The sequence below is a fragment of the Centropristis striata genome, chromosome 17 (genome assembly GCF_030273125.1).
Source record: "Centropristis striata isolate RG_2023a ecotype Rhode Island chromosome 17, C.striata_1.0, whole genome shotgun sequence".
NCBI lineage: Eukaryota > Metazoa > Chordata > Actinopteri > Perciformes > Serranidae > Centropristis > Centropristis striata.
In genome coordinates, this window is record NC_081533.1 from 10,981,051 (window position 1) to 11,004,442 (window position 23,392).

General features: G+C 36.6%; 2 protein-coding genes and 1 pseudogene across 2 annotated transcripts; all 3 read left to right on the forward strand.

Moving 5' to 3' along the window:
* Window positions 1–3,033: 3,033 nt before the first annotated feature.
* Window positions 3,034–4,180, forward strand: LOC131990183 (GTPase IMAP family member 7-like; annotated as a pseudogene).
* Window positions 4,181–9,818: 5,638 nt separating this feature from the next.
* Window positions 9,819–11,442, forward strand: LOC131990184 (GTPase IMAP family member 7-like). Its single transcript, XM_059355582.1, has 2 exons — window positions 9,819–10,693; window positions 11,421–11,442. Exons 1-2 carry the CDS (start codon window positions 9,819–9,821, stop codon window positions 11,440–11,442), a joined length of 897 nt encoding a protein of 298 aa, XP_059211565.1.
* Window positions 11,443–12,599: 1,157 nt separating this feature from the next.
* Window positions 12,600–22,189, forward strand: LOC131990185 (uncharacterized). Its single transcript, XM_059355583.1, has 4 exons — window positions 12,600–12,659; window positions 14,545–15,208; window positions 17,043–17,300; window positions 21,151–22,189. Exons 1-4 carry the CDS (start codon window positions 12,653–12,655, stop codon window positions 22,187–22,189), a joined length of 1,968 nt encoding a protein of 655 aa, XP_059211566.1. The 5' UTR covers window positions 12,600–12,652.
* Window positions 22,190–23,392: the final 1,203 nt, after the last annotated feature.

The window sequence follows — 23,392 nt, forward strand, 5'->3', positions numbered from 1 at the left end:
ACCATCATACCAATCCCCAAATCAAAACACCCCAAAGAACTTAATGATGACAGACCGATTGATATCACCTCCCTGGTAATGAAAAGCTTTGAAAAAATCCTGAAGGAGGAAGTCATCACACTAACTGCAGTCAAACTGGATCCACTCCAATTTGCATACCAAGCGGGTAAAGGTGTGGAGGACGCTAATCTCTTTATTTTAGAACAACCCAAATCCCATGCAGGACTTTTACTTGCCGATTTTAGCTATGCTTTTAATAAGATGCAGCCACATATTTTAATTGAAAGGCTAGCCTCTTATTTTATGCTTCTCAAATGAACTCAAAGAGACTCAAATAGACTTCCAGTAAATCATGTACGTGAAGGAATCTGGTCAAGCTGCTGCTGAACATGTTTAGATGAAAAATAAAGATGTTTTCTGCCCACAGCGTCATCACAATTGTTTTCAGTCTGTAAACTTGTACAGGTGACTCCCTGCAGTGGATGCTGACAATAAAAACAGATTAAAACAATTCCTCTTGACTAGTTCTGTTTCAGAGACACTCCACCCTTAAAAGGTATGAAAATGAGCAGCTCTTTGACACAAAATGCATAAAGACTTCTTCCATGTATTCTGTATGATTTTCTGAAACCTGTAGATTAACAAGAAACCTCATGCTACTGTGGTGGGAAATATGCAGCTTCTAAAATGTTGAAATTAGATGTCCTGTTGATATGAAGAAATCCTGCATAATTAACAAAAACTCATTCACAGAATACCTGTATATGTTTGTAGATATTTGTAACAGGGGCAATTCAAGGATTTAAAAAAAATGAATCTCTGCAGTCTGAGGCCATGGTTCTCTGCCGGAAAACGGTGGACTGCCCCCTCTGGGTGGGGAGAGAGGTACTGCCTCAAGCGAAGGAGTTCAAGTATCTCGGGGTCTTGTTCACGAGTGAGGGTAGAATGGAACGTGAGATGGACAGGCGGTTTGGTGCGGCGTCAGCAGTGATGTGGGCGTTGTACCGGACCGTCGTGAAGAAGGAGCTGAGCCTGAAGGCAAAGCTCTCGACTTACCGGTCCATCTATGTTCCAACCCTCACCTATGGTCAGGAGCTTTGGGTAGTGACCGAAAGAGCAAGATCGCGGATACAAGCGACTGAAATGAGCTTCCTCCGTAGGGTGGCTGGGCTCAGCCTTAGAGATAGGGTGAGGAGCTCAGACATCCGGAGGGAGCTCGGAGTAGAGCCGCTGCTCCTTCGCGTCGAAAGGAGCCAGTTGAGGTGGTTTGGGCATCTGGTAAGGATCCTCCCGGGCGCCTCCCGTTAGAGGTGTTCCGGGCACGTCCAACTGGTAGGAGGCCCCGGGGAAGACCCAGAACACGGTGGAGGGATTATATCTCTCTCCTGGCCTGGGAACGCCTCGGGGTCCCCCAGGAGGAGCTGGACGTTGTGGCTGGGGAGAGGGACATCTGGAATGCCCTGCTTAGCCTGCTGCCCCCGCGACCCGGCCCTGGATAAGCGGACGAGAATGGATGGATGGATGGATGGATGGATAGATGGATGGAATCTCTGCAGCAGCATCAGCTGGTTTGTGTCATCAGCTAAATTGTGATTGGAGCAGTAGGACATGACATCACCCTGTTCCCATGAAGCCCCACTAATATGGAATATTTGTGTAAGATAAAGTGAATATTTGTTCATATTTACAGTTTGAATTAACAATTTATGGAACAGATTTAGTAAGAGAGACATAAACATCCCGTGCCAGGAGGAGGGCACAATTGATGATGAAGTTTCTGAGGAATGCTGTCGAGCCAGAAACAGGAAATATATTCACAAAGTCTCTGGCAGTCGTGTCACTCGGACTATTTGTCACTCCAGAGTTAGTTGACTGTTGACATCATGAACGGTAAATTCATTCCTTTCAGTTATTTCTGTCAGGATAGCAGTCTGTTTTCTCTTTCTCATTTTGATTTGCTGATCATTGATTGGTACTGTTTAAATACAAATGTTCATGATCATTAATGTGCTAGTTGACGCCTTTTTAGGAATTGACACCATTCTTACCTAACCTACCTTACCTTGTTGATCATTAATGAGCTTGTTGGTGCCTTTTTATGTATTCAACCATTCTTCACTGTATGCTAATACAGTTTCAAGTGTTAACTGATTTTTGACCAATGAGGATTTTTTGTAATTGATCTCTTGTGTATGTTTTTATACATGAAGGAAGACAAAACCTGTGGGGATACAGAGGGGTAACAAATGGGCATTTCAGAGAAAAGGAGAAAGACATTTTTCTGTTCAAAACAGATTTTTAGGAATAATAATGTTGTCAATGCTGGTACTCTGCAGAAACATATAGTAATAACATAAAGTTATACATAACTGCCATGAGCAATGGGCAGAGTCATTCATTGATGCTGCTCTGAAATCAAAAGAGCATAAACTGGTTGGCTAAACTGCTGATGCACTAGATTCATGTTTAACTTGTCAAATCTTTTATATGGATGATTACGTTTCTGATCCGATTAATCTAATATTGATTACCCAGCTAAATCAAGTCCAGAGCAAATACTTTATTTTTATCAATAATAAAAACATTGAAGTTATTAAAATCAATCTGATTTGATATTCTTTCTTTTCAAGAGTAGAAATAATTCTGTATCAGCACTTAAGTTCAACAAATATAAATAAACTCAAATTTAAAATACATCTACAAACATTGTAATCAAATCAGTTCTTGTAAACTGCAGCATTCATCTGGCCGGTAACATTTCTGCAGAATAGTCCCAGTCAGCTGTATCTCAGAAGACTGTTGCTGACAGTAATGTCAGGTGCTATAAAATATTAAGCAAGATAGTAAATAAATAAACACAAACAGAAAAATGAATTACCCAAAAAGCACAAAGCTGTGCACTACATTACAGCAACGTCTAGATGGCAGCACAGATCTAGTTTGAAAAGAGATTTTGGCCACCAGACAAGTTTAATTTAATATTCTCTTCATTTCACCTGATGAGAACAGAGAGAATGAAATACTGCTGCAGGGATGTCTGAAGGTGGGAAATATATGATGAGAGGTTAAATATAAATGTTTTATTTGTTTATTCTATTCTAACTCTCATGGAAATATGGAGTTTTATGAAAAGTTTGGCAACACAAATACTCTACAACCATGGAAGTGATTTTATTGCAATTGAGTGTATGTGTAAAAAAAAAAGTACAAAAAAATGGCTCAGTATTAATGATTGATTTTATTTTCGTCAGTGTCCATCACAAAGAGGATTGTAGTCTTGTGAAAAACTGGAGCTGGGAAAAGCAGCCTGGCTAACACCATATTTGGAGAAAAACTGTTCCTGATCAATGACTCGCCCAACTCTGAAACAAATAAATGTCAAGCAAAAACCAGATCTGTCAACGGAAAAAGAATCACTTTGATTGACACTCCTGGTTTGTTTGACACAGACAGACCTGAGGAGGAGCTGAAGGCTGAGATAGTGAAGTGTATCACAGAGTGCTCTCCTGGGCCTCATGCTTTTCTCATTGTGCTTAAAGTGGACAAATACACAGAGCAAGAAGAGGCTGTTATCACAAGAATAAAAGAATACTTTTCTGAAGAAGTCTTCAAATACACAACAGTTCTCTTCACTCATGGTGACGAGCTCAATGGACAGAAAATTATTGGTTTTGTTAAAAAGAATAAGTCATTGAGTGATCTTGTTAAGAAGTGTGGAGGACGCTGTCATGTCATTGATAATAAATACTGGAAGAACGACCAGCAGGATGAATACAGAAGCAACAAGTTCCAGGTGGAGGAGCTCCTCAAGACAATAGATGAGATAACTGAGGCAAACAGAGGAGGCTGCTACACCAATGAGATGCTACAAGCAGCAGAGGAAATGATCCAACAAGAGGAGGAGCGCATTAGAAAGTTATCACCAAACATGTTAAAGGAAGAGATCAGAGAGCAGGCTAAAGACAACACAGCCAAGGAGATTTTGATCAAACTGGTTGGTATTGCAACAGGTGCAGTGTTAGGAGCTTTCTTTGGTGTGGTAGTGAGGGGAATAGGAGCAGGAGCAGTAGTAGCAGCTTTAGTGTGAGTGGTAACAGGAGGTCTTACAGGATATTTAGCAGCTGAGGGAGCAGACGAACCACTGGAAGCAGCAGAGAGAGCAGCAAAGGCTGTCATGTAGGACTCTCCATCTAGTGGTGAAGAAAAGGATGCTTTGGACAGATTCAATAGATTTAAGCCAAATCAGTTAAGCCTTTATTGGGCAAAGAACCATATTTGGTAACTTCAGCGGACATCCAAATGTCCCTATGCCTTTCAGTGAGGTCGTAGAACCAGCCAATCGATGAAGACCAAGCACTATAATAAAAATAATGATAATAATAATAATAATTATAACTCAATTGACCTTGATTTTCAAAATACATTTTTCGAAAAAAGTAATGTAATATCCTCCAATAACACAAATTTAAATTTCCAAGTATTTCAATGAGTTCCCTATAAAGGGCTACAGCATGTAACAAGGTGTGACTATTTCACTGTAGCCTGAGATGTAAATTTACAGTAGAACCTGAAAACTATTCAACTGTATTGATGTGGTACACTTTAATACTTTTAAGTGTAAATCTTAATTAATTAAATGCACTCAAAAAAAATTTCATGTTTTTTTTTTAAATACAGATAATATTCAGTAAATATCTGTATTTTAATATATATATATTGTTAAAATAATTTGATTATTCTCTCTTGTTAAAATAATTTGTTTGTCTGTCTCTGCTGTCTGTCTCTGTGCGTGACGCAGGTCACCATCAAAGGTCACTATGTATGGGTTATCCACTAAACCTTGGTTGTACTATCTCTCTCTATGCATTTATATATTAATCAGGTGATATGATTATGATACAATGATTATGTTTGTGTGTTAATGTTGGTTTAGAAACTGTGATTACTTTAATTACATATATTCCATTTGCTTAAACTGATTAAGATTCTATAATCACAAACAATATTATTGTCTGTTTTATATTTTTTAAACTTTAAAATAACAAGTAGACATTGAAGAATCTTTTGGCTCCTGTTATATCTCTGTAGAACATAACAAGGCAGAATGTTCATCATAACAAGTTTGTTAGCAGGTCAGAGCACAGTGTGAAGGGCAGAAATGATTATTGCCCGGTGACATGACGTGTCCCTGTACTGATTCTAACTGACGAATCAACGGATCAAGAAGGTTCTTCCTGGAAGAAATCTACTTTCATGATTCGTAAACATTGTTAGTATTTAATGGGTTTGAGGGAGAGACGAGGTTCAGACTTCGTGACCTGAAACCCGTCTGTGTGTATCAGGGAAGTGAGTTTTGAACCCGGAGATCTCTGTATTGCACATTTCTTGACGTATTGTAATAAAATTATGTGAGAGAACTTGGACGTCTCCTGCTCATCATTCCCCATCAACGATCTGCGCAGAAAAAATAGGTGAGGATTTTGGTTGGTGTCAGATTATTACATTTTCAAGTTTTCCTCAAGGTATTTTTCTAACAATATACAGTATATATATATATATATATATATATATATATATACATATGTATATATATGTATATATATGTGTGTATATATATATATATGTGGAATAACTTTCTTTTTTTTTATCTTTAACATGATGCTAAGTGTTAAACAAGTTTTGCTGCCAGACTTTTTCTCTTCTTTTTTTCCCCCTTTATTTTTACAATAAGTATTGTGAACAAACAAAAAGTTACCTTAATTTTTATTCAGTAAAGTGATATGTGTTTTGGGAATCACTACACAGAATTCACTGTAATTTAACATCCAAAGCCATTAAGCAATTGAATAATATTGTACAAAAAATTGTCCCATTATATTATTGTACAGATTTTAACTTCCATTTAATTGTAAATATTTGGACTGAAAGTAAAAAAATGACCTTCCTTATGTTATTTGCACTCAATGTAAAAACAAGAAAAACCCTGTTAAATAATAGAGTAAATAAAGAGTACATTTCTGGAAAATAACTTGTTTTTGTTTTAAAGTGTGTCAGCATTTTGCCTGTAAAGTACTGTATTTTCCTACTGTCTTTTAGAAATACAGTTTATATCTAGAAATTATTACAATACAGTTCAGTTTTGTTTTAATGGCATTATCATGAAGTGCTTATAATAATAATAATGATAATAATAATAATAATAATAATAATAATAATAATAAGTGCACACCAAAACTGTAAAAAAGAAAAAAGAAAGGCATTTGCAGGCAAGCTGCTGCCAGTTGTTACGCCCCAGTCTAGAGGGCCTAGAGCACAACATGAAAAGGCCCCATCTTCCCCATCTCCCAAGTAGCCACAAACAAAGATTAGCTTGAAGAATAGGTAATATTTATTTATAATGAGAACTTAGGAAAATACAAACATATTCTTCAACTTAGGGGTGGACTAAAGCCAAAAACAATCCTGTCTTAAAAATAAGAAATTTACCTGAGAAAACAAAAGTTACAAAGTCCCTCCTCCCTACCTACTTAAACAGGAGAAAACGAGAAACAAAACCTGGCAGCCCACCCTTACTACTCAAACAAGGGAATTATATCCAAAACCACAAGTTAACTCAAACAAAAGTGTGAACCGGTTGGGAGACGAGGAGGATCAGTAAATGCCTGCTGCCACCGACGGCCGCCATCTTGGCTCCCTTTAAACCAGGTGGTTCCGGCTGCAGCCAATCCGGGTCCAGGCGTGGAACCTCTCCTCCAATCACACCGCGGCTATGGCACACTCCAATCTGCATATAAAAAAAAGAAAACAAAGACACAGGGCACACATGTAAACGCAGTTTGCTAAACAACTATAATAATGACCACAGTCATGACACAGTAAATTACTAAAAAGTCTTTCAGTGAAGAAGAGGGAGAAAATGTATTTTAAAACATTTAATATCTGCCTGTAGACTGCAAGAAACTCTTGTTCTAAACAATCAATTATGTTGATTCATATGTAATATGTAATTAATCTTTCAGCTTCAATTTATTTCAGATTTTTGAGCTAATCAGTTTCTTATTTTATTTTATTGAATAACCTGTAAACTGTAGTCAAGGCAATTATAAATAATGAATAAAAACTTGTGAAAAATATTATTCGACAAATAAAGTTTTTCTTAGTAACGTATACTCAATTCTGATTAGTTTCACAGTTCAGATTAAGTCTGGTCCAGATTTGGGTTCGTGTAGCCGTCACTCAGAGTATTAATCTGCTTTAGAAAATATAGTTATTTAATAGTTGATGTTTATTCAATCAGATAATCACCTGTGCCCTTATGATACTTTTTTTTGCCAGCATTCCCTTCTTGTCAACACAACTACAAGCCCAGGTTTTTGGAATAAATTGTCATTTTCTGCTGTAAGGTTAACCCTGCCAAGAAAAGTAGATGTCAGCTATTTCCTGTCACTCAATGAGACTCAAATAAACTTCTTCCAGTACATCATCTATGTGAAGGAATCTGGTCAAGCTGCCATCAAATTTATTTAGATTAAAAATAAAGATGTAATCTGCCCACACTGTGATCACACTTGTTATCAGTCTGTGGACTTGTACAGGTGACTCCCTGCAGTGGATGCTGCCAACAAAAACAGATAAAAACAATTTATTTTGACTAGTTCTGTCTCAGAGACACTCCACCCTCAAACGGTATGAAAAGGAGCAGCTCTTTGACACAAAATACATAAAGGCTACTTCTTCCATGGATCCCTTTGCCTCACTCAATGCTGCTTGGACACTAGCAATGCTAGCATCTAGCTAATTTGCAAACTTAAGTAAAATAAAACAAGTTAATACTTAATGCACACATTCTTTTCACATTGTTGGAGCTCTTATTGATATCACAAGAAGAGTGACAACTTTTTCGCCTACGTTCGGCTCATTTTGTTTAACCAGTGTAGCATGAAGCATGGAGCTAGCCAGCTAACTAGCCACTGGTTAAATTAATACAGCAATGCTACAAGTACTCTTGATAACAACTTTGTTGAGGAAAATGGACATGTTTAAAAAAATGTATGTTTAAAAAAATGATCTACAATTACAAACAACCACAGCAGGGAGAAGAAATCTTAAATCTTAAAAATAAATAAGTAACAGAAAATGTTAAATATAAATAATTTAGACTTTACAGTGGTGAGGCAATGAGAACTATAGCCAATCATAACACTCTAGAATGTTCTCATACGGAAGTTGGCAGGGATGGAAAAACCCTGGTACTGTGAACAATGTAAAACTGATACTTTATATGATAATACAACAAAAATAAAATTATCTGTTCATCTGTTCAACCAATGACGTCTACACACTGGAACAACAGAAGAGAGAGAGAATGTATTTACTGTATGTGAGAGAGAAAAACATCCTGTGCCAGGAGGAGGGCACAATTGTTTTCGAGGAATGTGGTTGAGCCACTCAAAGTACAGACAAACAAACAAACAAAACCCCCAAAAAACAGGTGATACAGGAAATATATTCACAAAGTCTCTGGCAGTCATGTCACTCGGACTACTTGTCGCTCCAGAATTACTTGACTGTTGGCAACATGGACGGTAAAATAATTTCTTTCAATTATTTCGGGTTGCCCACAAGGTGCATGACAATTATTAAAATAATATTTTTTGTTTGTTTGTTTTTTCCTTTTCTTCCATTTTTGCTTATTTTGCTGAACAGTGATTGATCCTGTGAGAAAAGATTAGATACAAATGTTGTTGATCATTAAGGTTTTTGTTGGTACTTTTTATGCATTGACACCATTCTTTCCTTTACTATTATGCTAATAAAGTTTAAACGTAAAAGTAAAGTAGTAGAGTAAAGTAGTAAAGTAGTAAAGTCTAAACTGCTTTCTGACCAATGAGGATTTATTTAGTAATAGATCTCTTGTGTATGTTTTTATACATGTTGAAAGACGATACCTGTGGGACCAAGAGGGTAACAAATGGGCATTTCAGAGGAAAGGAAGACATTTTTCTGTCCAAAACTGAGTTTTAGAAATAATGCTGTTATGATCCGATTAAACTAATATTGATTACCACTAAAACCAAGTCCTGATCAAATACTTTTATCATCATAGATAATAAATTACATGAAAGTTATTAAAATCAATCTAATGTGATAGATTGACATTAAGTTTGCCCTGTTGTTTGTGTCACCAGTGTTACATGGTGGTCAGACATACACAGACTATATTACTATAAACAAATTTGATTTACTTTCGTGTATCAGTTCATCAAATATAAATGAACTCAAATTTAAAATACATCTACAACTACTGTAATAAATCAGTACTTGTTAAATGCAGCATTCATCTGACCAGCAATATTTCTGCAGAATAGTCCCAGTCAGCTGTATCTGACAAGACTGTTGCTGACAGTTGTGTCAGGTGCTACAAAATATTCATCAAGGAAGTTTTGCTTTTTGTTGAGAAACTAAACACAAACAGAAACATCAACCACCCAAAAGTACCATCTGTGCACTACATTTCTGCAATGCCTAGATGGCAGCACAGATCTACAATGTTTGAAAAGAGATGACAGCCACATAAGTGTAAGTAAGTTTAAATCTAAGATTCTCTCCATTTCTCCATCTGATGAGAGTAGAGAGGAAGAAATACTGCTGCAGGGATGTTTGAAGGTGGGAAATCTATGATGAGAGGTTAAATATAAAAGTTTACAAGTTTATTTATATATTTTATTCTAATTCTCATGGAAATATGGAGTTTTATGAAAAGTTTGGCAACACAAATACTCGACAACCATGGAAGTGATTTTATTGTAATTGAGTGTATGTGTAAAAAAAATGGTAAAAAAAAAAAAAAATGGCTCAGTATTAATGATGGACTTTATTTTCTTTCAGTGTCCGACACAAAGAGGATTGTCATCTTGGGAAAAACTGGAGCTGGGAAAAGCAGCCTGGCTAACACCATATTTAGAGAGAAGACTCTTTTTCAAACTGGCGACTCTCCCAACTCTGAAACAAATAAATGTAAAGCAGAAACCAAATCTGTCAACGGAAAAAGCATCACTTTGATCGACACTCCTGGTTTCGTTGACACTAAGAGATCTGAGGAGGAGCTGAAGGCTGAGATAGTGAGGTGTATCACAGAGTGCGCTCCTGGGCCTCATGTTTTTCTCATTGTGCTTAAAGTCGACAGATTCACAAAGCAAGAACAGGATGTCATCAACGAAATAAAAGACCACTTTTCTGAAGAAGTCTTCAAATATGCAACACTTCTCTTCACTCATGGTGACCAGCTCCCCGAAGGACAGAAAATTATGGATTTTGTGCAAAAGAATATGTCATTGAGTGATCTTGTTGAGAAGTGTGGAGGACGCTGTCATGCCATTGATAATAAATACTGGAAGAATGTCAGGCAGGATGAATACAGAAGCAACAAGTTCCAGGTGAAGGAGCTCCTCAAGACAATAGATGAGATAACTGAGGCAAACAGAGGAGGCTGCTACACCAATGAGATGCTACAAGTATGGGAGAAAGTGATCCAACAAGAGCAGAAGCACATTAGAAAGTCATCACCAAACATGTCAGAGGAAGAAATCAGCGGACAGGCTAAAGTCAACACATCAAGATTGATCAACAGTTTGATCAAACTGGCAGATATCACAACAGATGCATTGTTAAGAGCTTTGTTTGGTGTGGCAAGGTATGTTGTAATTGTGGGCACACTTTTAAAGGAGCTAGCAATACCATTATTAAAAATATGTGAAAGTGTGGTAGTGGCAGAAAGAGCACTAGCAGAAATAACAGCAGCAGCAGCAGCAGGAGGAGCTGGTCGGTCTGGATTGCCCAACCTTAAAGTGGCAGCTGCAGCGAGAGCAATGGTTGTAGGTGTTAAAAGATATCATGCAACTGAGGATGCAAAGACAGTAAAGGAAGGAGGACAGAAGGCAGCAGAGGCTGTCTTGGATGGAGCCAAATTTATTTTAGACAAAGCAAAAGATTTCATGGCCAGACTATGAGTGGTATTGACACTTTCCACTCATGAGTGTGGATCAGTGATCAGATCAGTGCGGGTCAGGTGTGTGTCTCTGATTGCCCCTTCTGAGTTCTCCCAGGCTGTCCTCTTCAGGCTCTGTGTGGGTTCACATAAAGGGGGCGTTGGGATTGACATTTGACTCAACCACTGCTTTCCGTCCACTTCTGTGAAAAATATGAATTGTTATTAAGGCTAAAAGCAGTACAGGTGCTCAAAATAAGCCAAATTGTTACAATTTTTGCGGATTTCCCTCTGGGATAACTTTAAGATACCCCGAGTCCTCAACTGTGTCCCATACATCATCACCCTGACACTATCACACCTGAAAAAAGAATAGAGCCAAAACATGTTGTGACTCTTGAATTTATCATTAAAAAGTCACATCTTCCTGTAGATTAGATGAAAATCCTATCTGATCTGATCTGATTCTTCCTGTTAACCTTTCTATTGTATTTCATAACCCATCAACTACTGCTCACCTGTGTTTGTTTTTTTTCACAGAAGTAGAATTTATTTTTGGTACACCTCTACTAAACATGTTGCTTCAGAGTAATTTTACATTTTATTAATTACAAATGTAACTACACATTATATATCTGATGCACTTTAACAATTTAATAATGGAATGAGCCCCTTATCACAAATGAAGACCATTATTTTTATGTTGATGTACATTGATATGACTATAAAGAGGTAATCAGAAGGATGCTTTCTTCAACAATATATAACATTATTATACAACCCTAATTCCAAAATGTAAATAAACCAATGTAATATTTTTTGCAAATACTTGCTGATATATATGTAATTTAAAACCATATTAACATTTTATATTTGTTTTTATGTTTACTGATTTTTTTGTTTTTTGTCAATATTCTGAATTTGATGCACTCTGTTTTTATTGATATTTTGGTTGTACGATTTTACATACAAAACAATTTTTTTGTGTAAAGTTTGTCTTACTTTGAAAAAAAAAATACATTGTTCAATCAAAATATAAAACATGATTCTGTTAATAAGAACTATATAGGATATAGCAAGGAGGCTAATTACTCATATTTCAGATGTTTTTGTCTCCAGTCTGATCTTGAGCACACAGCTGATTGGTTTGTGGTTTGTTTACTTGACATAGTAGTGCATTTTAACAGTTTCAGTGGTCAGACAGTGCGTGATGTTATGATAGTCAGACACTCGCTTACTGTTCAGACATGATGTAACACAGGCCTTCTGATGCACCTGCAACAATCATGTATTTCTTTGTGGAAGACAATGTATCACCATGACAGATATGAACAATGAATAAATTGAAATGTATGAAAATTATATATGCAGAGAGAGTGTTTACTTCTACCTTGCTCTTTACCCTAACAGCAACCATCACAACTACATACTAACATTTACCTTAACCTAAACCTGAACTTTAAAACCAAGTCTTAACCCTCAAACAAGCCTTTGATGAAGTGAGGACCAGCTGAAATGTCCTCACTAAGTAAGAAGTAAACCCCCTCCCCCCACACAGACTAACAGGACGTGAATGTGAAACCAGAATAAAAGCTGCGTCAGAGCAGAGGGGAACAGACACGCAGGACAGTCGTCTGGTAGATCCAAGATATTTCTTCCAACAACATGGACGGTGAGTTAACGTTGCTTCTCTCAGTTATTCTCCTAAACTCCAACACTTCAATCTTTTTTGTTAGCACTGCTCTCTGTACATTATTATGTGATATTATGTTAACTCATAGTTTGGCTAAATAGTCCTGAGACTGATAACACTGGAAACATGCTGTAAGATAACTACTCTAATTAAACCAGTACTGGTTATTGTAAAATGTAGCAGCCAAACATGCTGCGTCCTGGTAGAGGACGAGTCATATGTTTGGTATGTGTGCTCATTGTGGTAAACATGAACAAGCAAAAAGTTTCATTGAATTACCACAACCACTAGAGGGCAGCACAGATCTGCAATAGTTTGAAAAGAGAGACAAGTTTGAGTCTGATATTCTCTCCACTTCACCAATTACTGAGAGAAGAGAGAAGGACATGCAGCTGCAGGGATGTCTGAATCTTTGATGAGAGGTTTAAGAACCCTGTCCAAGAAAATCAACATTTTATATTCAACAGAACTCACTTCTCCCTCATGGAAGTCAGGCTCTTTAGAGTACTGATGAAAGTTTACAAACACAAAGCTGGGGGTAAAACTATGAGCATGGAAGAATGACATGGTTGAGAGAGAACAATCTGTGAAACAGATATCATAGGTAATAATAATAATAACAATAATAATAATAACAATAATAATAATAATAATAATAATAATAATAATAACACAGCTATGGAGGCTACAACCATGCAACCAACTCTGTGTGTATTGTATTAAGCTGTGTCTAAACATAGCTAAATGCTAACGTCAGCAGGCTAACAATGAGCATTAGTGATGTGGTTAGAAGTCCACCAATGGAAATAGATCCAGTATTTTTACTCTCGCTTATAATTGATAGAGATCAGAGTTCAACACATTCAAATAATAGCTTTTTACTCTCTGTGACCCTCTCTCTCCCAGAGGCTGTAGCAGGCTAAGTCTCAATTAAAAGTGATTCAATTAATAAGTTGATAATGTGTGTGTGTGCTGTCTGCAGCTAATACTCTGGCAAAGAGTTTTTCTGCAGCTCCAACAAATCCAAAAAACTAGTAGACCCATTAGCTTACCAATTTAATAGTTTTGAACAGGAAAATTCAGTTATGGATTTAATAGCCTGTAGTTAGCTGTGCTAAATGTAGTTCAGTCAGACAACTCACGTGATGCATAATGTGTTTATTGGACAATGAACATAGTTTAGATTTGGCGTCTAGGCTCCGACCTCATCACTCCTCAGCAGTTACATGAGATATTGAGGAGTGATGCAATAAATCCCCCCGTCGGAGCCTACAGGTGGATGCTGGGGTGGTGGTGGGACTGAGAAAGCAAGCGGCAGTACAGATGTAGCAGCAGCATAGGCAGGCAGAGGAGAGATGAGGATTACTCTCATCTTAAATACAGCGCCAGATTGGATAGGGAGTGTGTTCTGGTGGAGGATGTATAAGGAGTGAACCATGTCATGTGTATGGCAGCTCGAGTTGCCTGCCTGAACTAGCTCGCAGGCATCGCTCCATTAGTCATCAGCTGTTATTTTATGAGTCAGATACATCAACTTTGTCACAAGAGTTCAACGTCAGTACCGTTAGCTTCAGACAATCTTCAATAAGCTAACCAGCTGTTTGACAAGCTAGTGAAACCATAGCGGAAAAAATACTTTATAAATATAAATATAAACAAACTGCCTTAATCTGCACTCTTCTGTGTTCACTGTATGATGTACACTCTGTGTTTACTGAATTAATCCATCCATCCATTGTTTTAATTTTTATCTGGCGACACCAAGCTATTCTATATTTCTGGCCTATTTGTGGAATTAATAACAAAAAGATATGAAGATCTAATCTTCAGGTATGACTGATGGACTTTTTTTCTTCTCTTTCAGAGTCAAACAAGAGAATTGTCATCTTAGGAAAACCTGGAATTGGGAAAAGCAGCCTGGCTAACACCATATTTGGAGAGAAACGGTTCAGGACCTACAGCGCTCTTGACTCTGAAACAAATAAATGTCAAAGAGAAACCAAATCTGTCAACGGAAGAAGAATCACTCTGATCGACACTCCTGGTTACTTTGACACAGACAGACCTGAGGAGGAGCTGAAGGCTGAGATAGTGAGGTGTATCACAGAGTGCTCTCCTGGGCCTCATGCTTTTCTCATTGTGCTTAAAGTGGAGAAATTCACAGAGCAAGAACAGGATGTCATCACAAAAATAAAGCAACTCTTTTCTGAAGAAGTCTACAAATATGCAACAGTTCTCTTCACTCATGGTGACCAGCTCAGTGATGGACAGACAATTATGGAGTTTGTCCACCAGAATCAGCTTTTGAGTGATGTGGTGAAGAAGTGTGGAGGCCGCTGCCACGTAGTCGATAATAAATACTGGAAGAACGACCAGCAGGATGAATACAGAAGCAACAAGTTCCAGATGGAGGAGCTCCTCAAGACAATAGATGAGATAACTGAGGCAAACAGAGGAGGCTGCTACACCAATGAGATGCTACAAGCAGCAGAGGAAATGATCCAACAAGAGGAGGAGCGCATTAGAAAGTTATCACCAAACATGTCAGAGGAAGAGATCAGAGAGCAGGCTAAGGGCAGAGTATCTGAGAAGTATACGATCAAACTGGCAGGTTTTACAAAAGGGGCATTGATCGCAGCTTTTTGTGGGTTAGCATTGAGTGGATCAATGCCAGGTGTAGCAATATTTGCTGCTGTTGGAGCTGTGATCGGAGGTTTGATAGACTATATTCAAAGTGAGGGAGCAGGCACACCACAGGGAACAGCAGAAATGGTAGAAGAGGCTGTTATGACTGATTATCACACCTAAAGTTAAGAGCCATGAGGAGGAGAATTTATCATGAAACAGTCACATTTTCCTATATATTGTGACATAGATATGACATATGACTATGCACTGGTAATCAGAAGGATGCTTTCTTCAACAATATTTTACATTATAATACAATCCTTATTATAAAAAGTAAATAAAACAATTGGATATTACACTGATATATTTAATTGAAAACTGTACTAAGACAGAATATTTTACATTAAAACTGAAAAGTTTGTTTTTGTCAATATTCTGAATTTAAAGCATGTTTTTATTTACGTTTTACATATTTGCCAGCCACTTTTCACAAGATTTATTACTTATTACTAAGAAGAGGGAGATCATTTATTAAAGTCATATCTGTCTTTAGATGGTAGAAAATCTTCTTCTGAACAATCCAATTATGTTGAATCACATGTAATATGTAATTATGTCTGCCTTCAGCTTCAACTTATTTCTGTTTATGAGCTAACCACAGAGTGTCTTATTTCATACGCTGTCCAGTGCATAACCTGTAAACTGTAATCAACGAGATAAAACATTTTTAACACAATTTATAGATTCAAATCTTAAAAATTGTTTAAATCAACCCAGTGTACACTGTTTCCTGTTGCCAAAGATGTGCTATATAATTTTTTGTTGTGTATTTGTGTCTGTAATTTTATGAAATATGAATAAAAAGAAACTTGTAAAAAAATGTTTTTGAGCATTTGGTATCTAGTATTAATCTTCTTAGTTAGTTATTTACTAGTTAAAGTTTATTCAGTCAGATAACTATCCTCCGCCCTAAAGGAACACTTTTCATTTTTGCCTAATATTCCCTTCTTGTCAACACAACTGCAACCCCCAAGGTTGTTGGGAATACGTTTCTTTTACATTTACAGCTGAAATATTTCTTGAGTAAGGAGTGGAATATAACTTTATGTATTTTTACATGGACAGTTTAAGGTTAACCCTGCCAAGAAAACTGGATGTCAGCTATTTCCTGTCACTCAAAGAGACTCAAATAGACTTCCAGTAAATCATGTACTTGAAGGAGGGCAGAACAGATTCTAAAGGAAAGTGGTAGAGCTGCTGTTGAACCTGTTTAGATTAAAAATAAAGTAATCTGCCTGCAGGATACAGCGTCATCACAATTGTTTTCAGCCTGTAAACTTGTACACTCCCTGCAGTGGATGCTGCCAATAAAAACAGAGAAAAACAAATCCTCTTGACTAGTTCTGTCTCAGAGACACTCCACCCTCAAGAGGTATGAAAGGGAGCAGCTCTTTGACACAAAATGCATAAAGACTGCTTCCATTTATTCTGTATGATATTGTGTAACCTGTAGTTTAACAAGGAACCTCATGCTACTGTGGTGGGAAATATGCAGCTAGATGCCCTGTTGATATGAAGAAATCCTGCGTAATTAACAAAAACTCCTTTACAAGATACCTATATATGTTTGTAGATATTTGTAACAGGGGCAATTCCAGGATTTTTTGGGGAACATTGGAGATCAGTAAGTAGTAAGTAAGTAGAAATGATCCAACAAGAGGAGGAGCACATTAGAAAGTCATCACCAAACATGTCAGAGGAAGAGATCAGAGAGCAGGCTAAAGTCAGCACATTCAAGAAGCTTTGGATCAAACTGGCAGGTATTGCAACAGGTGCATTATTAGGAGCTTTACTTGGTATGGGAGTTGCTGTTGTGGTCATGGTTTTAAGGCGTGGAGCAGTACCAACACTAAAAGCAGCAGCAGCAGGAGGAGCAGCAGTGGGAGCGGTGATGGGAAGTGTTACAGGATATCAAGCAGCTGAGAATGCTGAGTCAGTACTGGAAGGAGGAAAGAAGGCAGCAAAGGCTGTCTGGGATGAAGCCAAATCTGTTATAGATAAAGCAAATGATTTCATGGACGGGCCGTCACATCTCAAAAAAGAATAAAGCCAAAACATGCTGTGACAATCAAAAGATCCTTCGCTCCTAGAGCCATCAGGTTGTCTAATTCTAACAGAGCTAACAGACTAACTGAATTTCCCCTCGGGTATAAATAAAGTAATTTTGATTTGACTTTGATTTTGATGTGATTTGATTATTGAAGACGGGGAAGATAATTTATCATTAAAAAGTCAAATTTTCCTGTAGATGACATGAAAATCCTATGTGATCTGATCCTTCCTTGTTTGTATTTTATTTTATAATCCATGAACTACTGCACACCTGTGTTGGTTTGTTTCTCACAGACGTAGAATTTATCTGTGGTATAACTCTACTAAACATGTTGCTTCAGAGTTATTTTACACTTTATTACTTAAAAATGTAACTACACATTATATATCTAATGCACTAACAATTCAATAATCTTGCTCCTTATGTTTTAAGGGCCTTACACTTAAATTACAGATATTAGGGCCTGACCTGCATGGGTTTTTTGATACTGATATAAAAAAAGACTTCAGAGATTTGTGAGCAAAAATAGAAACAGATACTTATTTTTATGTGGATGTGGTCCCATGCACATAATCAGAAGGATGCTTTCTTAAGCAATATTTGACATTATAATACAACCTAATTCCATAATGTAAATACAACAATGGTATATTATTCTGATATATGTGATTGATTATTTTATGTTAAAAATGAAATGTATGTATTTGTCAATATTCTGAATTTGATGCATGTTTTTATTTGTTTTACATATTTACCAACAACCTTTCACAAGATCAGTGAAGAAGAGGGAGATCATTTATTAAAGTCATATCTGTCTGTAGATGGTAGAAAATCTTCTTCTGAACAATCCAATTATATTGAATCACATGTAATATGTAATTATGTCTGCCTTCAGCTTCAACTTATTTCTGTTTATGAGCTAACCACAGAGTGTCTTATTTCATACGCTGTCCAGTGCATAACCTGTAAACTGTAATCAACGAGATAAAACATTTTTAACAATTTAAGATTCAAATTTTAAATCAAACCAGTGTACACTGTTTCCTGTTGCCAAATATGCTCTATATCATTGTTCTTGTGTATTTTGTGTCTGTAATATTATGAACTATGAATAAAAAGAAACTTGTGAAAAAATATTATTTGTGCAAAAAGCGTTTGTTTTTTTGTAACCTAACACTCAATTCTGATTGGTTTCACAGTTCAAATGAAATATTTTAATCTGAAAACCATCCTGTGCCCTTCCTGTGTGAAAGAACATTTTATTTTTGCCTGACATTCCCTTCTTGTCAACACAACTGCAACCCCAAGTGTTTGAGAATACATTTCTTTTAAATATACAACTGAAATATGTCTTGTTTAAGAAGTGGAATATAATTGTATGTATTTTTACATGGACAGTTTAAGGTAAACCCTGCCAAGAAAACTGGATGTCAGCTATTTCCTGTCACTCAAAGAGACTCAAATAGACTTCCAGTAAATCATGTACTTGAAGGAGGGCAGAACAGATTCTAAAGGAAAGTGGTAGAGCTGCTGTTGAACCTGTTTAGATTAAAAATAAAGTAATCTGCCTACAGGCCACAGCGTCATCACAATTGTTTTCAGCCTGTGAACATGTACAGGTGACTCCCTGCAGTGGATGCTGCCAATAAAAACAGAGAAAAACAATTCCTCTTGACTAGTTCTGTCTCAGAGACACTCCACCCTCAAGAGGTATGAAAGGGAGCAGCTCTTTAAAACAAATAGCATAAAGACTTCTTCCATGTATTCTGTATGATATTCTGAAACCTGTAGTTTAACAAGACACCTCATGCTACTGTGGTGGGAAATATGCAGCTTCTAAAATGTTGAAATTAGATGTCCTGTTGATATGAAGAAATCCTGCATAAATAACAAAAACTCATTCACAGGATGCCTGTATGTGTTTGTAGATATTTGTAACAGGGGCAATTCCAGGATCTTTTGGGGAGCATTGGAGATCAGTACATTATATCAGAAATAAATACAGAGATGGAAATTGACTTAAAAAACATTGGGCACATTTTAGGCTCTTGAAGATGACTTGGAATCACCCCTGGTTCTCTCGTCCAATGGCGTTGAGTGAGGGCAATCATATTCAGCCCCTCACTCTCGCTAGACACGCTCCTGATTTGTAGCGACAATGTTTTCCCTCTAATGTGAATGGGCCTGTGAAAAATGTGAAATATACAATGTAAAATAAAAAAATATATAAATAAAAATAAATTAAAAAATACAAACTGTTGGAATCCAATTACGTCTATCCACTGGAACAACAGTAGAGATTTTTTTAAAGAGAGGGAATTTATTCTGAGACAAACAGGCGCTCAGGTTACTGATGAGGACATGTCACTATCATCCCAACCTAACTGTCAATCAATACATACTTAACCACAGATGTAACACAAATTAATTGCACTTTTTATCCATTCAAAATGTACTTAAAAGGCTGATTTTTCTTATATATACTCTTCCCAATATTAAAGTGGATAAATACACTTGCTTTATGTATTTGTATGTAGATGTATTATTGAAAATGAATTCAGCACAGTACCTGGAGGACTACGCACATATTCATGTTCATACAACTGGAGTTACGTCCATTCATTCATTCATTATCCTTAACTGCTAATCCAAACTCAGGTCAGGGGTATGCACTTTGTGGGGCTTAAAGGTAATTCAATCATTTAGGGGTTTAAATTCTGATTGGAGTAGTAGGACATGACATCACCCTTTTCCCCTGAAGCCCCACCATGGAATAGTTGGATATTTACTGTTTGAATTAACAGTTTATGGAACAGATTAAGTAAGAGAGAGGAAAACCTCCTGTGCCAGGAGGAGGACACAATTGTTTATGAGGTTTCTGAGGAATGTAGCCCAGCCACTGCTGAGTGTCAAGGTATAAAAAAAACAACAGGTGATACAGGAAACATATTCACAAAGTCTCTGGCAGTCGTGTCACTCGGACTATTTGTTGCTACAAAGTTACTTCACTGTTGACAACATGGACGGTAAATTCATTTCTTTCAGTTATTTCTGTCAGGGTTGCTCATTAAGTTATTTAAATAATAGTTTTTACAGTGCAGAGGATAAACTTAGACTTCTCATTTTGATTTAGCTGGACAGTGATTGGTACTGTTAGGAAAGTTTAGATATTCTTGATGATTAATGTGCTTGTTGGTGCCTTTTTATGTATTCAACCACTCTTCCCTTTCTGCTAATACAGTTTAACTGCTTTCTGACCAATGAGGATTTTTTTTGTAGGGTAACAAATGGGAATTTCAGAGGAAAGGAGAAAGACATTTTCCTGTCCAAAACAGATCTTTAGTTAATAATGCTATTGTCAATGCAGCAGCAGAAACCATCTGCTGCTCCAGAGTTACTTTGCTGCTGACAACATGGACAGTAAATTCATTTATTTTAGTTATTTCTGCCAGGATTGCTCATTAATTTTCATGACACAGATATTAAAATAAAAGTTTTTTGATTGTTTGTTTTTTGCCATTTTTTTTACAGTACAGGCGATACACTTAGATAGTAGTTAGTTTTTTCCTCTTCCTTTCCATTTTGATTTTGCTAAAGAGTGACTGATCATTTATGTGTTTTTTGGTACCTTTTAATGTATTGGCACAATTCTTCTCTTCTTATTATGCAAAAAAATATTATTCTAATATATGTTATTTTGTGGGGGAAAAAGTAAAAAAAATGGCACAGTATTAATGATGGACTTTATTTTCTTTCAGTGTCTGACACAAAGAGGATTGTCATCTTGGGAAAAACTGGAGCTGGGAAAAGCAGCGTGGCTAACACCATATTTGGAGAAGAACTGTTCAAGATCGGCGACAGTGCCAAATCTGAAACAAGAGAATGTCAAGCAGGAAACAAATCTGTCAATGGAAGAAGAATCACTTTGATTGACACTCCTGGTTTCTTTGACACAGACAGACCTGAGGAGGAGCTGAAGGCTGAGATAGTGAAGTGTATCACAGAGTGCTCTCCTGGGCCTCATGCTTTTCTCATTGTGCTTAAAGTGGAGAGATTCACAAAGCAAGAACAGGCTGTTATCGACAAAATAAAGGCATACTTTTCAGAAGAAGTCTTCAAATACGCAACACTTCTCTTCACTCATGGTGACGAGCTCCGTGAAGGACAGAAAATTATGGAGTTTGTCCGAGAGAATAACTCATTGAGTGATCTTGTTGAGAAGTGTGGAGGACGCTGTCATGTCATTGATAATAAATACTGGAAGAACGACCAGCAGGATGAATACAGAAGCAACAAGTTCCAGGTGGAGGAGCTCCTCAAGACAATAGACGAGATAACTGAGGCAAACAGAGGAGGCTACTACACCAATGAGATGCTACAAGCAGCAGAGGAAATGATCCAACAAGAGGAGGAGTGCATTAGAAAGTCATCACCAAAAATGTCAAAGGAAGAGATCAGAAAGAAGGCTAAAGTACGCACAGCCAAGACGATTTTGATCAGACTGGCAGGTTTTGCAACAGGTGCAGTGCTAGGAGCTTTGTTTGGTTTGTTAGGAAATGGATGTAAAGGAGCAGGAGCAGTAGCAGCAGCTATAATAGGAGCGGTATCAGGAGGTATTTCAGGATATTTTGCAACTGAGGGAGCAGGCACACCACTGGAAGCAGCAGAGAATGCAGCAAAGGCTGCAAAGTACAAATCTCCATCTACCAGAGGTGAAGAAAAGTATGCCTTGGACAGATTAAATAGATTTAAGCCAAAACAGAGTTAACCCTTTACTGTGCATATTTGGTAACTTCAGTGGACATCCAAATGGGGTCCCCATGTCTCTCAGTGAGGTGGTAGCCACATGGATTTCTCAAAGCTAATTAGCGAAGATCAGGTCACAGATATTGACACCATGGCATCTGAAAATCACAAAAGTTAAAGTCTTGAAATATCCTTCAATAACACTTGGTTGGGTTGAAATTTTAAATTTCCAAGTACTTCAATGAGTGCCTTATAAAGGGCTGAGATGTAAATGTACAGTGAAACCTGAACACTATTCTACTGTATTGATGTCATATACTGTAAAACTTTTAAGTGTACATTTAAAGTAATTAACTGCACTCAAAAAGTTTTTTTCAGATATTTTTTTAAAAACAGATTATATTCAGTAAATATCTGTATTTAAAAATATATATACATATACTGTACATACATACATAAACTTTATTTTTTTAACTTTAATATGATGCTAAGTTTTAAGCAAGTGTAAATTTAGAGTCATTAACTGCACTTAAAAATAGTTGAAAAAACGGTAAAAGCTTGTCACTTACCAACAAATAACAGTAAACCACCATAAATTATTTTTCAGATATTTTTTTAAATACGGATATATTAAGTAAAATATCTGCATTTAAAAAATGTACATACTGTAGAATAACTTTCTATAATTTATGTTGATTTGTGTGTAACATGGAATTACTCCTTCAGCTTAATCTTATTTCAGATTTTGAGCAAACCATCTTATTTTAGATGTTGTTAAGTAAATAATCTGTAGAAAAAACATCAAATCATCAACTGTTTTAATCAAACCTTTGCATACTGTTTCCTGTTGCCAAAAATAATCTAAAAATGTCACATAATGTATGTACTATGTACTTTCATGTCTTTTTGTGTGTTTGAATGTGTAATATAATATATCACCAAGACAATTATGAATGTATACGGTATACTCAAATCTTAAGAACTGTTTAAATCAAACCATTGTACACTGTTTCCTGTTCCTAAAGATAATCAGAAAAGATCACATAATGAAAGTACTATATTTTTTTAGGTTTTTGTGTGTGTAATAAGATGTATCACCAAGATAATTATGTATTATGAATAAAAAGAAGCGTGTGAAAAATATTTTTTGAGCAAATAAAGTTTTTCTTTGTAGCATAATTCTCAGTTCTGATTGGTTTCACAGTTCAAATACAGTCTTGGGTTC